General features: G+C 41.1%; 1 protein-coding gene across 1 annotated transcript in view; it reads right to left on the minus strand.

Moving 5' to 3' along the window:
- The window catches only part of LOC139570741 (extracellular tyrosine-protein kinase PKDCC-like), a 39,866-nt gene extending 29,618 nt beyond the window's left edge, over positions 1 to 10,248 (minus strand). Inside the window, exon 1 of the mRNA XM_071392876.1 lies at positions 9,171 to 10,248. Coding sequence (XP_071248977.1) covers positions 9,171 to 9,971 — 801 coding nt within the window. The 5' untranslated portion in view covers positions 9,972 to 10,248. The remainder of the gene's footprint in view (positions 1 to 9,170) is intronic.
- Positions 10,249 to 18,439: the final 8,191 nt, after the last annotated feature.

Below are 18,439 nucleotides of genomic sequence, written 5' to 3' on the forward strand. Positions count from 1 at the left end.
TGCTTGCATAAACATTTGTGTAAGATAATTTGTGCCAGAAGAACTGGTTAAAATAAGTGGGCATGAAATTCAATCTAAAAGCATAACAACCAATATGGCTGTCAACCATACCATCAGGAAAAACACTGACTATGCAAAACAGAGAAGGTGGCATTGCATGTTGTTTATTGGTTAATGAAAGGCTTTTACAAGTGAATGATGTGAGAATGTAGCATTGTCTGAGAGTAAAGTAGTGGAGGCTTCATACTCTCTGAGGGTGACTACTGCTTGTTAGCAGTTTGGGTGTGTCTGTGAAGAGCGATGCTGAGACATTTATAGCGGTGCTGTGTGATGGGAAATGCGAGGTGCCCAGCGGGTGCCAACCTTGTGGGAGGAGAGGAGGGGCCTGTGGGCAAGGCTGGCAGAGTGCCCCCTCACCCCACCACTGGGTACAGCATGACAAACACATGAAGAAGACTGCACTTATAGAGCTTAGATCAGCCCCTTTTCCATGTGCAGTCAGAATGCATGTATGAATTGAGTTCAGTTGAGGTTAAGTTTTCGAGTGTTGTAGAGTCTCTTTATTTCTCTCTGTAAAAATGGTTCTGTTGAGTACGTGAATCTAAAGTGCATTTTTGCAGCAAAAGAAGAATGGTGTTTTTTTTATATATATAGGGCCATCAATACAGGACTAACACCTTTTTTTGGAGTGTGTGTGTGTGTGTGTGTGTGTGTGTGTGTGTGTGTGTGTGTGTGTGTGTGTGTGTGTGTGTGTGTGTGTGTGTGTGTGTGTGTGCGTGCGAGATTGCCCTTGGCAATGCCAGAGAAGCTTTCCCAGGGGTTGGAGTGTACGGAAAGTTTTGTTATCTGAGATTGAATTCACAGTAATGACTATTATCAGCACACGCCATCTCCAGGTTGTGTGTACTGTATGCACCACGTCTGCAGCCAGTGCTGAAGTTGTTGGTATTGTGTGCAGCGGAGGCATTCTTGTGCGAACACGACCACATCAGGGCAGTGTTTTCCCTCCATGTCAGACTAGACTCATCGGCAGCTAAGGCTGCCCAGAGTGAGATAGCAGCTGTACGCATGCTGGGGCAGTGTTTTGTGTTTGCTTTGAATCTGGTGCCATTTTGTCTGACTGGGGTTCAGAGGTCACTCAACTTGGTCGTTTGATAATGTATTTTTACTAACAAAGGCATGACATCATTGAAGTGTTTCAGAGAAATTTTAATCTGTGCAAATTTATTTAGATATTTTTGCAACGGGATTCTGAACGGTTCCGTCGTGAGTGCTGTTCTGAGTTCAGAATCTATTCTGCTATTGTGAGTTCAGGTCTTGATGTGTCTCTGTTTCTTCTGTACATAGAGGTTTATCTAAGTGCATCTTTGGATGGGTATATATAGAGTATGAGAGAGCGTGGCCTTAGTGAAAAGGCTGAGAAACTCTGAGGTGAGGTAAGTGTGAAAAGGCAGGCACATTAGGAACCAAGCCTAGTAGGTCAATCTCCTGGCAGTGCACCACTTTCCCGGCCAGAGGCAGGAGTCAGCATGCCATAGCACGGCATGGCCTCACCAGGAACAGAGAGGGGGCCAAGGGCCAGGGCCACAAACACACACCAGCCCAGGGACCAGTCACACTCACACAGGCCAAACCCCCACTGGCCAGTTGGCTGTACACACAAGAAGTGAGTTGAAGGAAGGTTGGAAGGTCTCTCTGTTCTTACTAAACTAAATGTAGGGTTGCGGGAATGTGCATTTCAACTGAGACCGGTTAATAATGCTGAGAGTTGAAGATGGACAAAGAGAATGAATCCATGCAGGTTCTGCTTGAGGTGAGGCCGGGTGACCAGAGTAGCGGTCAGAGTGAGACGGGTCTAGCAGCCAAGAGGGGGTGCTGCTGCTTGAACGGTTGCCCTGCTCGAGTAGCAGATGAAATAGTCGAGAACATATGCTATGCGCGTCAGAATATGCCAACGCACCGGAGCTCCACAAAAGCATTTCTGTGTGGGACATTATTAATGTGTAAATAAACGCCGGGGTCGGCAGGGCAGTTAACCCAGTCACCACACGCTCTTTAACGAAGGCCTCCTGGCCCCCGATCAAACCGGCCCCGGGGCGGACATGTTTGTCCAGAGATGAAATCCCCAGCATCTGCCAGAGCAGAGAGCACACTGCTGCTCTTCTGTTGGACAGGGTCACTGCAGGACTGAGTGTCAGTCAAACAAGAACATCTCTATCATACCAACTGGATTCTCTCTGGATCTCTGCTACGGACTGGGTGGGGACTTACTGTAAGCCCAATAACAAAAGTAGAGCTTTTAATTTCACTCACAAATCAGGTAATAAGTAACATACGTAACTATTATTCATGAAACTGTATGTAATGCATGTTTGAAGTGTATCCGTGTGTATCCGTGTGTGTGTGTGTGTGTGTGTGTGTGTGTGTGTGTGTGTGTGTGTGTGTGTGTGTGTGCGTGTGCGTGTGTTTTTTATCCTTGTGGGGACCGGAAGTACTCACAAAGATAGTAGAACAAGGGGACATTTCACCGTTCCCCAAAAGGAAAAAGGCTATTTTCGGCATAGGGGCTTGGTTTACAGTTACAATTAAGGTTAGGGTTAAAATTAGGGTTAGGTTAAGGTGTTAGGGTTAGGTTTAGGGTTAGGGAAAATAGGATTTTGAATTGGAATCAATTGTTTAGTCCCCACAAGGATAGAGAGTGTGTGTGTGTGTGTGTGTGTGTGTGTGTGTGTGTGTGTGTGTGTGTGTGTGTGTGTGTGTGTGTGTGTGTGTGTGTGTGTGTGTGTGTGTGTGTGTGTGTGTGTGTGTGTGTGTGTGTGTGTGTGTGTGTGTGTGTGTGTGTGTGTGTTTGCGTGCGTGCGTCGAATGACATTAATGGTTGGATTCGGTATGCCTTGTTTTAATCAGCGACTTGGACCAAGTGCAACTGGCAGAAAACCCTCTGTCATTTTCCTTTTCCATGTGAATTGATCCTAGTACATTAGATGGATTTGAGACTCATAATGCATTAAATAGAGGAGGGTGAAATTGTTTAAACCGTAAGTTTGGGTGCATAAAGGGGTTTAAACGTTTTGAGTTTCGATGATTACACACTCCGTTTATTACATCTTTCCCCTTCTATAATTTGCATGACTTCATAGGGTTGAAAACAAAGTCTGGGAGCGAGCGTTCTGGAAGAAAATATGTATGACTGTTAACTTAGTACTTTTTGGATGACTGTAAAATCGAGAGATTTATATATTTTTTTGCTGAATTTGGTGCCTTCCATCTCAACGAAATAGGGAAGGAAGCATATGGAAACAGAAACAAGTTTGTTGAGTAAGAACTCTCATCAACTTGTTTTCTCCAACCGCTCAGTAAAAATAAACAACATTTCAAAACGGGGTGTCGTAGGAGAGGGCTGCACACAAGGTGTTTTGCAGGAAGAATTTACTCCCAATACTCTGGAGTGAAATTCATCTTCTTATTTCCTCCTTAAACACATCACAGGGTTTGTCAAATCAATACCTGCCCTTCAGACTACCAGTTAACAGGAGCTGAGCATGTTCTCAGGGTGAAATAAAGGGGAGAAGTTACAGAGCTTCAACTAATGCAAATGATGTGGGAGACTCGCTGGCCATATCAAATAATGTTTCACACGAGTGTAACTTCATCCGATCAAATACTTGTTCACATTTCTCTTTTAAAACTGGGGGGACTTTTTTTTAATGTTCTTTGAGCACATGCACAACAGCCCATATTCAACTTCAAAACTGTACTTTCCTTGACTTTCTTTATCTGTTACTTAGAAGTGATGACGTGCATGTATTGTATATTTTCGGAAAGTTTCAGAGCAAGAAGACAAGCAGAAATGTCCTATGTTTATGTGGTGAGGGTCTGGCGTTCTGGGGGTCATGAGGGCACCCTGCTCTCCATGTAGAGTGTGGGGGCTGCAGGGCTGCTGAGCCCCAACATACCCAGGGTTGATCAGAAACAGGGCTGAGGGCTTAGAGAGGCAGGGCAGGCCCTGGACAACATTTCTCTGGCGTTCTCTTTTCCCCCCAGCTTCCTTCCCATGGAAGTCGGAGGTTAAAGTGTTAACCCTGGCTTAATTGCAACTCTGTCTCCAGTCCACTCATCCTCAAACTGACCCCAAGGCCCACAGACACCCAGCTTTCACATTAACACAACCTGGTTACTGATTCATACTCGTCGCCAAACCCACTGGTTCCAGGTCATCTACAAGACCCTGCTAGGTAAAGTCCCCCCTTATCTCAGCTCGCTGGTCACCATAGCAGCACCTACCTGTAGCACGCGCTCCAGCAGGTATATCTCTCTAGTCACCCCCAAACCAATTCTTCCTTTGGACGCCTCTCCTTCCAGTTCTCTGCTGCCAATGACTGGAACGAACTACAAAAATCTCTGAAACTGGAAACACCTATCTCCCTCACTAGCTTTAAGCACCAGCTGTCAGAGCAGCTCATAGATTACTGCACCTGTACATAACCCATCTACAATTTAGCCCAAACAACTACCTCTTTACCTACTGTATTTATTTATTAATTTATTTTGCTCCTTTGCACCCCATTATTTCTGTCTCTACTTTGCACTTTCTTCCACTGCAAACCAACCATTCCATTGTTTTATTTTTATTTATTTTTTATTTATTTTTTTATTTATTTTTTATTTTTTATTTTTTATTTTTTATTTTACTTGCTGTGTTGTACTCACTTCGCCTCCATGGCCTTTTATATTTTTATTTATTTATACATATATTTGTTTGCCTTCACCTCCCTTATCTCACCTCACTTGCTCACATTGTATATAGACTTATTTATTTTTTTCACTGTATTATTGACTATATGTTTGTTTTACTCCATGTGTAACTATGTGTTGTTGTATGTGTCGAACTGCTTTGCTTTATCTTGGCCAGGTCGCAATTGTAAATGAGAACGTGTTCTCAATTTGCCTACCTGGTTAAATAAAGGTTAAATAAATAAATAAAAATAAAATAAAATTCCCCAACTAATGGAGGAGATCTCCTGAGCAGGCCCTGGGGGAGAGGCTGACAGAGTGACACGCTTGTGTAAACATAATCCAGCTACACAGCCAGAAACCGGCCAACACCCCTGCTGCAGCCCAGAGGTCCCACCACTCTCAGATCATCTGTATCCACCACATATACTTTCGCTGACAGGTAGCCCTTACATTCATGTCATTACGTAGACACTCTTATCCAGAGGGAATGCATACATTTTCATAGTTTTTCTTTCTACCATACTGGTCCACCATTGGAATCGAACCCACAACTATGGTGTTGCAAGCGCCATGTTCTACCAACTGAGCCACACGGGCCCTCCTCCCCTCATTCCCTCCATCCCACACACCCTCAGTCCAGGCAGGCAAGCAGCCCCTCTTGTTATCTCCCTCACTGATCAGCTCAAATTCATATTGTTCACACTCGTTCTAACACGGACGAGGGCAGAGAAAGGTGGACGGCGCCTGCCGTGCGTGCCGGTGTAAGAAGCACGTGTCCACGATCCACCTCGACCTCCTCTTCACAGGAGGCGTCCCCCATCTATCCCGGACAAACAGTATCAGTCAACATGGCTATTGACACCAAAAGTGTGCTGAGTTAGGAGAACAGAGACGAACTGCTTTGGGTTTCTACCTCTGATCCCACTCTCTCCAGTGAGAGAGCATGGGACCCTGCCGTTCCTCTCATACGGAGGACTGGTCAGAGGCAGACACTATCCAGACAGTGTGCTGTAGACTGTTTTGCTCAGACAGAGCCAGACTTCATTACTCTAACAGGATATATTGGATCAGCAGAACTGGACATGAAATACTCTTTGGGATACTAAACATACTAAAACGTTTACTTGCAATCAACCAGTTGTTACGTTTGCACACATTTTTTTGGTAAACGATGCATTGATGTCAATGGGAGATTTACGTGAAAAATTTTGTTATACATACAGATCTCAAGTTATGATTCTAGTAAGTCAAATTAATATCAACCTAAGCCAGCTAAAATAAACATTTGTTTTAGTAATGGAGATATTGCTCCAATTCAGTCTTAAAGTTAATATATAATTTTTTCCTGTGATTTATTCTTTCTACGGCTAGTGGAGCATGCCAGTTAACTTTACCCTAGAAGTCATTCAGGCATTTTTCCTGGTGCACAAAAAAAGTGCATGTATTAGCCTTAAGGCCATTGTGCTCATGTTCATAGAGGAATGAAAAAGAAATAATATTTTCCCTATGATTAGAGAGAGAAATTCCATACCATTTCCAGTTTATGTTAACATTTTCTAAAGCAATTCCTGTAATCCCTCAATGTAGCTTCCATGCCAGAAAATGAATTTTGTTATTTTTTATGTTTATACTGAAATAAATCATCTTGGTATTATTCGCTTATGACAACGATGATAGAGTGGGATAGCCAAAGTGCACTTTCCAGTCACACAAATGCTTGCGTGTGTGTGTGTGTGTGTGTGTGTGTGTGTGTGTGTGTGTGTGTGTGTGTGTGTGTGTGTGTGTGTGTGTGTGTGTGTGTGTGTGTGTGTGTGTGTGTGTGTGTGTGTGTGTGTGTGTGTGTGTGTGTGTGTGTATATTACACTGTGATGGTCAGAAAAGTCTGAGTGGACACACAAACCAAGACTCCAGTACTACAAAAAAGTATTTTTTTAAATGTACACAAATAAACACTCCTGTATTACAGTCAATATTAATGTAAGTCTGTACCTATCACAACATGGACTAGTAAGTGAGCGATGAGAGATGGGCAGGCACTATATTGGGCTCTACTCCTCCCTGACTCCACAACGGAACTTCTATAACGAAAATAACTTCCTATTGATGAATAAACCAAGTAAAACATTAAAAACAGGCCAGATGTATTAACATGCTGTGGTGACATGTAGTCAGTCCCCTGTTCAATGCGGTTGTCAAAAAAGAATGTCTGGTTAAAGTTAAAGTTATAGCTTGGCCATCAAGTTTTGAGGAGAGTTTTGATATGAGTTAATAATGTGAAATATCTCAATTATTGAATGTAAATCAATTGAAAGACACCCAGTTAGTTATAAGTTATAAGTCAAAGATTTAAATAAGTTACAAAAAGTGTTAAAGGCCTAACTCCCCATAGCCTTACTAAAGTCTAAAAATGTCAATACATTTTTTTTAATGTTTTACCTACATTGGTTTTATATATTCATTTTGTATTTTAATTCAAGGTTAATGTGGGTTTAACATTGTTTGACAATAATATGTGCTTTACAATAATACACATTTTGTAAGGTTGTGATATTGTTTTATTGTTTGCAATTTAAATCTTGTTAAGAATGTAAACTACCTCTAAAGCTTCATACAGGGTAAATAACTTGATTATGGGCCAGATATTCACTTATATCCTAGGCTAGGGTATCATTCTTAAAATGTTTCTACATACACCACGCAAACAAAAAGATAAAGTCTGATAGAAGTGACTCAAAATATGTAGGACACATTTAGTTTAAATAGATAACTTCCAGTTCCCGACTGTGCTAACAAAATACTTATGTATAGCAATTCTGATCAAAAGATCACAAACTTATAATATTGTCCAGAAAATTCTTTTAGGGAGCATAATTGACTACATGTATTGTATTTTAATACATGTTCTGTATAGACTATTTGGCTACTGTCTTGGTTCTGTTGTACCATCCTAGAAAACAATAGGTCTATCTTGAAAACGTGCCACTTTTTACTTGGTTAAAGTGCAACTAGTGTTTTACCTTAAATTAGCCTACCTAATTTTAATTGGGTTATAATAACTAGCCTACACTTGATTTCAAAAACAAAACGCCACGTTTTCCACTGGTTTGATGACTACTTATCTATCTATCCAGCAACAGTTGCGATGAAGGCATGAAATGCCCTCAACAACGTCGTTTGGATTGCTGTTGTTTGGATATTTTAATTGGGCCTCATGCGGTACATATTACAGTAAAGCACAGACTTAGACCTATATGCTGTAGCCTATAAATGCCACTGTAACCAGTACCTCAAGGCCATATAGTTTCTCAAACAGTAGCCTAACATGTGAAACATTAGAAGAACATTCTTCAAATATAGGCCCTATATCGGAAAATGTGAGATGCGTGAGGGTAGGCGTGCAACTGTTCTTGCGCATAAATCTAGGGAAACGTGTACAGGCATTACTATTTGTAGACCTACATTGTAGGCCTATATGGATTATACATGCTTTATTAGTGTGGATATTGATAAGGCTATTTGGCCTAGGGTACTTATCTCCGTCTGAATTGTAAAATCGTCCTTTACGCATGCATGCACTTATTTTGGTGGTGTTATAGACAAGCTGCTTAAAGACGCGCTGTTAATATAACGTAATAAAAAGGCCTTCTTACTTTTTTTTACACAAATGTATTATGATTTACCCGCGTATCGGTAGGCTACGCCACAGATCTTGTGTAAATGCAAATAAAATACAAGGTAGAATGCGGGAAAGCCGCGGGCGTCCCACCGCTCACCGGCTCTTGTACCATGCAGATCCAGCAAACCGCTGAACGGCTTAAAAACGACAGGGTAACAATGAAGCGATGGCGTTCATTCAACTCTAAACTATTAAATCAGCCACTAAACGGATAACACATCATCCAAATAGCACTATTAATAATAGGCCAACCGTGCACTTATTTCATGTTGCCCATTTTGTTTTCACTGCACTCTTGGACTGATTTCTCAAGTAATCTCGTGGAAATGGAATACACACCAATGTCCAAAGTGTTCAACCTATGTGTCACTTTTGACACGCCGAGAGGCTTAACGTAAAGTTTCACACCTATGGTTATTCAGTCATTAGGGAAAGAATGATTCATGGTTTGGCTGTTGGTATAAGACAAAACGGCAATTAACTAACTTCGATACTGCGTAAAGAGCACAAATGGGGTTACATTTGAAGTCAAACTTAAATGATTTATAGGGCCACTGCTACAAGTTATAATGAAATTCATGGATTTCAGATCAAATCCTTTAGGGAATAGGCAACAGAAACAAAGATATAGTACATCTTAAATAGGTCTGTGTGTGATACTAGGCCTATGGCTAAATAAATAATTGTGCAACAGAAATGGCTAAAAGACACCGATCAGTAAGGCATCAATTTGTTAGCTAGCCTAGATATAGATTACCTTTAGAATGTTGGGGTGCTGTAGCCTTTCCATCAGCGTCATTTCTTTCACTATTTTGAAGGACGCCAGTCTGTAGCAGTCTCCAGGTGAACCATATTTCTTTACGCAATTTTCCATATCGTGTCCCCCGAAATCCACCGATTTCAGAGCCACCGACAAGCTGTTGTTGAGAGACGCCTTGTAGACAGCCTTTGTGTAGCCTGAGCCGAGGTACTGAACATTGGTCACGTTGTCTATGCTGCTGCAGCCAAGCATCCGAGTACCGTTAACGCTGCTCAAAGTCATAGTGAAATCTTTCCGTGATGCTGTGTGCATGTATATGGAAGGTGAAGGTCGATTTTGAAAACGCGTCTGTCGGTTATCGGTTCGCTCAATTACTTTGACAGGGTCCCAATTGTCCCCTGGCTCTGAATCCATGAGCCTCCGTCTCTCCAGCTGGCGGACTGGGTCTCCGGTGCCAGACCCATGTGCTTGGCGCTGACGGTACCGCACAACCTCATCGAATCTTTCTCGTATCTGCAGCAGAAGGTCCTGATGATGCCTGCTTCCTACGGCAGGTTTACTATTGGACTCGGCCACAGCTTCAGTGACTGACTCGCCGACTTGTAGCTGTGAATCGCCTGTAACCCGCTGCTGTTTTTCGTGGTAGTACCGATGTACTCTATGGTCGTGGTTCTGATGGTGCTCAAACCCTGGTATATACAGCAAATTCATCAGTGTACCAAGGAAGAAGGCAAGACAGAAGCCTGCCGCAACCACAATCCTTCTGCGCTTCATTGTGATCAGTTTGATTAATAACATTAAAATATGTCTGTTTTCGCCTCCAGCCTCCGCCTAGCAGTCTACCACCTCTGTAGCCGTGCCCGGAGTCCACGGTTCTATCGTGCGCGTCAGAACTTAATGGTATACCGATGCCTCGAACGATGCCGAATGCGCTATGGTCACGTTTTCATCTTGATTATGATTTATGCAGCCAAGCAGGTTGAAGATCCTCCCCATATAAGGTTGATCATGGTGATACACTTGCCTTCACAGACTGCAAAGCCCACCACTTATGTAGCCTATGCGCGCATCAGGCAGGGGTCCTCTCTCGTAGCCTACTAGAAGCCCCCTGAGCGACTAAACAACCGTGACGCCACTGTGATTGACAGCATACGTATATCATGCAGCTGTGAGCACTGTAGTTCTCCAGGCAGTGCATTTTCATTAGGGTACGTCTTGTATAGAAAATCTTACGACCACACTACCCATGGTGCAATGTGAAAAATCCAGACACTGGACACTGAGTTCCAACAAACCAGCAGCTGTGGGGCGGTGTTTGAGGGTTCTTCGAAATGCCTTTTCGAGTAATGGCACGCGCAAAAGTTGACCACTGAAGCGAGTGATGAAAGCGCATTAGTTGATTGATGGACATGAATAATAATATCTAGTATTGCTCTTGATGGATGAATCTTGTTTTAAATCACAATTTTGAATGGCTAGGCTTATATGTGTTTTAAATATAGACTTCATTTAATGTTTGCGAAATCTTTTCTAATAGGGGTCTACGCCTCAGCAATAGAAAAGGGGATGCCTAGTCAGTTGTATAACTGAATGCATTCAACTGAAATGTGTCTTCCGCATTTTACCTAAACCCTCCGAATCAGAGGGGTAAAGGGGGGTTTCCTTAATCGACATCCACGTCATCGGCGCCCGGGGAACAGTGGGTTAACTGCCTTGCTCAGGGCAAAACGACAGGTTTTTACATTGTAAACTCCGGGATTCGATCCAGCAACCTTTCGATTACTGGACCAACGCTCCTACCTGCCAGACTACCTGGTCACTCCTTAATTTAAGCCAATTGGTATCTATCTAGTAGGTTTTCTTCTGATGGTCTATTGTTACACAACATGACAAGTAGGTAAGTTGAAATGTTTTCAATGAATAATGAGCATTGCCCTTAGAAGAGACAACAAAAAATTGGAGCACAATGCTTTTCAGCAAGTATTGCATTTAGCTAACACTTTTGGATTGCTTTAAATCTACAACCTCGGTTTTAAATTGATAGAGAAGTTGAGACTCCTTGCAGGCTGAAGTTATGCGAGCCCCTCTGTTACTTGGAAAGAAAAATGTGTATAATTATGTCTCTGGGGTCGGAGAAGTAAAAATAAATTAAAAGCAGACATTACAAAAAAAGCATTATAAATAATCAAATAATAGGCTCCAATGAGGCTTTGTTAAACTCGGCTGAGATAAGCAAGCATTCCTCGAATGGAATCTCATGTTAGCCAGCACCCCCGTCCTCCTAATTAAATCCCGTGATGTTTGTCTACTGTAAATACACTGTAGCAGTGCCAGTGACGTTAAAAAAATTAGCCACGACCCATTTTTAGTTGGCTCAAACAGAGAGTTCACGCAGGGGTCTCGCTCTCTATTGTGGTAAACAATGATGAACTTTAAAATAATGTTATTAATAATGCCCTCGTTTTTTTATTGGATTACTTTAATGACAAATTAGTTATTTCTGGTGTTGCAGAGGCGAGACCGAGCGGCCTCTATGGCTTCATTAGGCCCCCCCAAAAAATCAGCAGGATGACACGGCGAGACCAATCTAAACCCTGCTGGGGCTCCGGATAGTGTAGACCTGAATGCTAGTGACACGTCTATCCATCAAACCCACATTACCATGCTGTTAGCAACTAATTAACACATACAATCAACCTGGAAACTGAACAAACAAAGCGGAGACAGCGGGGCGCAGCCGCATGAGGAGGGGGTAGGGGGCTTATAGCTTGGGTTAAATATATTCGTCTCGGTTTAAAAAGGTCAGAGTAGTGTAAAAATTATTATATTACATACTATTATGTTATACTATATTAGCCTACATTATATTATATATTAGGAACCATTGTTTGTTTTTGGACAGATTGGTAAGGATAATTTTGGATGGAACTGCAGTGGAGCTGAAGCGTCATAGTAACTATACCTCATTATAGTAACTATACCTCGTTATAGTAACTATACCTCATTATAGTAACTATACCTCGTTATAGTAACTATACCTCATTATAGTAACTATACCTATACCACTGTATCCCACACCAAATTGTATAGTGTATGGAACAGTTCTTGTCACTTTAAGACTGTTTTATGTCCAAAAGTGGCATGGCTGTAGAGAAGAGTTGCTTAGGAGGATGATAATTATACATTCTGACAATAATAGTGATTTATAATAATAATAATAATAATAATCAAATCATTAACAATTTGTGTATTTGGCATTTCTTTACTTTTACACACAGTGATTGCATTCAATCATTATTATCTGGTAATATAAATGGCTCATTAGAGAATGATTGGTCACACTTATCTAGGCCTATTTAGCAAAGTCATCCTTACATTGTGATGTAAATGATATATTTTTTAATTTAACCTTTATTTAACTAGGCAAGTCATTCTTATTTACAATGACGGCCTACCCCGACCAGACCTGGACAATGACTCTGGGCCAATTGTGCACCGCCATGGGACTCCCAATCATGGGCGGATGTGATACATCCTGGATTCAAACCAGAGACTGTAGTGACACCTCTTGCACTGAGATGCAGTGTCCTAGTAAATACATATTAGTTAATATTTAGGCCTATTTTTGCAGCCCAACTGTCAACAAGTGTTGACTTGTGCAAGATAGCCTAATCACCATAACGCACTGACACGAAACGTCTAGAATTCTTTCTTTGACTGGATTTTTGAGGAACAGGAGTGATGTGTAAGGAAATGGTATTTTCCTCATGAGTGGTGCAGTTGTTACTGTAGTATTTCCGATTCCTTACTACAAGGGTGGAGAGGTCATTTATTTGTATGGCCTGGTTTGGGGCGTAGGCCTACAGCTCTGCAGGTGGGGAGGCCCAGTGCCCCTCAGGGGAGCTATCATGCATTAATCCCACTTAAATAACTTCATTTTCTTGAGGATTTCTGGGGACAATAGCCAAACATACTATTCTTATAACCACTGTGCTGCGGGGCCTAACCTTTTAAGGTTTCCATTTAACCGGCCGTTTACATGAGAATCCTCACAGAGGGAGTGGTGGTTGGCTGGCTCGGGGGGTGACGGATTAGCCTGCTGCAGTGCAGGAATGTTTAGCCTTTGCTGTCCCTTTGTGATTGGCGCAACCTACGGCTGCATGTGACTGAGCTAATCCTTTTACGTTCTATTTTCTGAGGGTGATAATTATAGCCTATGCGTCGGTTACTGTAAGCCACACATTAATTAAAATGGTTATGGGGGGCATAGGTTGACCATTCATTGTGTGCTTAAGAAGGCCTAATATGTCACCCGAAGTAATGGCATGTGTCAATCAATCAAGTTTGAGCCGAAAATAATGATCAGCAACCTGCAAATGTGAGAGGTATAAATATATCAGCTGTAAACTTGTACATTTTGTTGCAAAGGACCCAAAGGTCAAAAAGAAATGAGCTAGTTTCTTGGATAAGCCTTTTTAGCCAGAGACATTTCTGAATCAGAACTTCAATGTACAGTGGAGTCAAGTCAACTGAAGCTGTTTATAGTCAATATAATTAATTTCTGAACAGTGTCTTGATGTTGTATCTATTACATTTGCTGTGTGTCTTATTCAGGGTTTTGATTTTAGAAATGCACTGTACATGTATTTAATTTCCCACTTTGGTGCCAAGCTTTTTTATGGTCCGTTTAAGTTGAAACTGACTCCATTTCCATCTGGACCTTTAGTCAGGAGTTTTGAAGGGTTTTCTTCTTCCTGTCCTCTTGCTGGCTGCTGTAGAAAAGTGGAGTAAACCCATATCAGTGTCTGAGACAAGAGAGCTTTCTTTACTCCGTAAGAGTTATGTTTTTAGAGATTAACTTCTGGTCCTGTTTAGTGGAGAAATGAGGAAGTTGGCGAGAAAGAGAGAAAGGAGGAGAGAGAGAAAGACCGGGAGGAAGGCCTGTGCCGGCCCACCAACACTCAGTCACACTCTGAGTTTATGAGCCTCAGACTATGTGTGAATGTGACCTTGAAACAAGCATGCGCTTTGGTAGGAGCCATTAGGAAACGTGTCAGTGGATTAAGCCCGGGCCACGGCGTGCGTACGTGTGCACGCATGTGTGTGTGTGTCTGTGTGTGTGTGTTTATGCACGCCCCTCCTTACCAACAACCCTGGGTATCAGTAAGATGATAAATGCAATGCAGGTGATGGCAGACACTTATCTCAGTAAGACAGTGCAAATGAATGTGTTTAATAAACACAGCTACTCCACAGGAGCTACCCCACTACCTGCCATGGGGGTCAGATACACTTCATTGCATTTATCCCATTTAGCTTTGACTGAAAGCTGCATGCAGCGCTCTCCAGTTTTCGCTCCAATCTTCCTATTTAATTGCAAATTATTATATCTAATGAGTTGTAATGTGGATCATGGCTTGGAGCACAATGCGACACTTGTCTTTATTTGGCCAATACAATGCTATCCAGCTAGCACAAAACGTTCTGAGAACAATTTGTTTCTTAGACCTGGGTGAGAGCGTGGTTGTCCTATGGTTATTTTGCATATGGTTATTTTCCCACAACATTCTGGGAATGGTGAATATTTGCTTGCTTTTGGAACATTCGAATCACATTTAAAGAACTTAACCAAAAAAAAGTTATTTTCTTGGTATTTCATTACTTTAACAAAACATTTACTGAAAGTTCAAATATGGTTACATTTAATTTCATCCAAATGGTTTGACATTGCGATTGTTCTCAAATATTTCCAAGAACGTTAAGAAACAATGTTGTTCTGTGGGAATTTCAGTACTTCCACAGAAGTTCCCATGTGGTTCTATTTAATGTCATATTTGTACTACATTCTGGGAACGTTCTCAAAAATGGTGTGAGTGATGCTGCGTTCACGTGCTAGTCAGAATTAGGAAACTCTGAAATCTCTGACTTGGAAAGTCATTGTAAAAACATGAACTCCGAGTTTCCAACTTGAAAGTACCAGACTCAACCAAATAACTTACGCTCATTTGAACTCATAAGTTCCGAGATGCGATAGCACGTGAATGCGACATTAAGCAATGTTCTCAGAATTATCTGAGAACGTATGGTTCTCTTTTATGTCAGTTCTTGACAATATTCTGGGAATTTTCAACAATAACAAAAAAATCTACACATTAACAAGCTCTAAATTCTGTTCTCAGAACATGAACAAAAAATTTCCGTAAAATCACAAGACAACTTTAGTAATGTTCTAAGAATGTTATTTAAAAACATATAGGTTGTCATCAATAAAACATCACAATAAGGTGCACAGTGTTCTATTTGTTTTCTGGGGGGCATGGAGAGCCCGCAGCTCAGTTAAAATCATTGACAAATCTGTGACATTTTTAAGGGATTATTAAATAAATATGAACTACTTGGTTGTAATATCATCACACCTTGAAGAGTATAGCCAGAACTACAAATTTCAGGTTATTCCATGCAAAATATATGCGTACATTTAGCTCTATCATCAGAGTTATAGGCCTACAGCAAGAAGGCCTAACTGCATACTTTTCATGATCAGTAAACAATTGATCAGGTCATTTCAGAAACGTGAGGGTAGCCTCACGATATCGCTCAATATTGACCACCATTAATTGGATATTTGAGTGATATAAAATAAAAGTGAACTATACCTGACAAGTATGAGTGCTCTAGGTTAATTTCCCAAACTATTGTGGGGTCTGCCTGTCAAGCAGCAGAAGGGCGCATTTGCCGATGTAACGTTGCTGTTGGCTGATAATGTTTAATTTGCAAGTTACCAGTAAAAACATGGTATAGTTAATAAAGTAGACCTAATATACTTTTTTTCTGCAACCAACGTAGGCCTACATAGTGTTGGACCAAGTCAAATTGGCTAGCTAGCTAATAACATATCACGTCAATATGGCTAGTTAACAAGCTAACCTTCAGGGGATAAACTAGATGGCTATATGCAAATATTATTTGATTTGCTTGCCATCTATAGTGGTGATGACATTAGTCTGACTGACAACTTTACCAGGACGATGTCAAGCTCTTGCCAAAAGCCTCTGATGAAGCTAAAAGACACATGTTGCGATTTCTTTAGCTAGCTAGCAAGTTAGCTACATGCCAAATGGATTTGGCTACCCTCATGTATCTGTAAATACATGATCAATTGATTTTTACTGATTGCTGTATAATGATAGAGAGCTAAATGTGGAATGATGATAGAGCTAAATGTGGAATAATCGGGAAAGGGTAACTCTAACTATGCTCTTTAACGTGATGATATTAAAACCAACTAATTATAACATTTATTTAACAATCCCTTGAAAACAGCACACACTGTAGTTGTCAATGGTTTTAGCAGAGCTGGAGGTCTCTTTGTTCCCCAGCAGCTAAATATTTTCTTGATAACGACCTATACATTCTGTTCTCAGAACATGAAGGAAAAAAACACGAGAAAACGAGTAACATTCAGAAAACATTCTAAGAATGTTATTTAAAAAAAAAAATACACATTCCGTTCTCAGCGTCTATAAAACTCTCTGTCCTTTATCTTGTTAAGTGTGTTCTGCCGTGTTTGCCGCGCCCACTAATTGGCCACACTTGATCTTAATGAGTGCTTGTTTCCTTGGACATGGGGTCTGCTTGAATAGACAAAAATGAAAAGCTTTGTATGAGTAAAAAAACATTGCATGCTAGCTACATCCTGGTGGCACAGTGGACTTATTCCATGGATAGAGAACAGAAGATCATAGGTTAAAATCTCCCTGATGCCCTGTCACAATAGAAAATAAATGCGTTTGCGTGATGAATGTCTAAGCAAATTCATTTCCGTGTGTCCTATCTCTGCTTGGAGTTTTTTTTAAATGATCCCAAAATAAGCTAGCAGTATTATTAAAAGTCTTATTAAAACATTCAGTGAATGTTAAGGAAGTTATTCAAAAACCTCCAACCAACCTTTCATTTTCGTAGTTAGGAATTAAGAAAAGTTAATATAATAACCATAAAACTTTCACAATATTTAGAGAATGTTATCAGAATGTTATTTTATTACCTTTAAAAAAAACTATAATTTCCATTCTCAGAGCATTAATAAAACTTCCCAGGAAAACTTTCAAAGAACCAGATTAAAACATTCTCAGAACCTCCCTGCAACCTAACAATAAACGTTCCCAGAACAGGCAACATTTTCAGTTCTGTTCTCAGAATGTTTAGGTGACTGCACTTCCTGATTTTGCCTTTAAAAAAAATAAATGTTTTAATCAATGCTCATTGACAAATGCTAGCGGCCATGACTGGAGGCAAACGAGAGTTGTCTTGGGGGTTTGATGTGGGTGTTTCTTGGGTGTGTTGTTGCCATTCAATCACAACAAAAAAGACCAGTAGTGAGTACAGCGAGGTAAGCTAAGCTAGCTTTGCTTATGGAGAGAACAAAGTTTTGAAGTTGAGGACTTATCCCCTCCTGACTGACTCTACATCTCAAGATGGTCAACTAATTCAGTTCTGAGTGTGGGCAAAAACCTGCACTGTGTTTGGCCAAGCTGACAGCAGCTAGCTAGCATATCTTGGTTATAGTTGCAGCTGGCTCTCCTGTCTAGCCAGAGCTGCCAGAAAACATGTGGCGAGACAGCATTTGCCCAACTACTTTTCAATCTCGACACACCAATCACCGTAACTTCTCAGCCGTGGTGGAAAAAGTACCCAATTTGTCATACTTGAGTAAAAGTAAAGATGCTTTAATAGAAAATGACTCAAGTAAAAGTGAAAGTCACCCAGTTAAATCCCACTTGAGTAAACGTCTAAAAGTATTTGGTTTTAAATATACTTAAGTATCAAAATTAAATGTAATTGCTAAAATATACTATATCAAAAGTAAAAATAATTTCAAATTCCTTATATTAAGCAAACCAGATGGCACCATTTTCTTGTTTTTCTTTTTAATTTATGGATAGCGAGGGGCAAGCTCCAACACTCAGACAATTCACAAACGAAGCATGTGTTTAGTGATTCCACTAGACCAGAGGCAGTAGGGATAACCAGGGATGTTCTCTTGATAAATGTGTGAATTAGACAATTTTCCTGTACTGCTAAGCATTCAAGATGTAACAAGTACTTTTGGGTTAGGGAAAGGAGGCGCACAATTGGCCCAGCGTCGTCCGGGTTAGGGGAGGGTTTGGCCGGCTGGGACTTCCTGGTCCCATCGCACTCTAGCGACTCCTTGTGGCGGGCTGTACGCCTGCAAGCTGACCCCAGTCGCCAGCTGGACGGTGTCTCCT

This window comes from Salvelinus alpinus, chromosome 3 (assembly GCF_045679555.1).
Source record: "Salvelinus alpinus chromosome 3, SLU_Salpinus.1, whole genome shotgun sequence".
In the NCBI taxonomy this organism is placed as follows: Eukaryota; Metazoa; Chordata; class Actinopteri; order Salmoniformes; family Salmonidae; genus Salvelinus; species Salvelinus alpinus.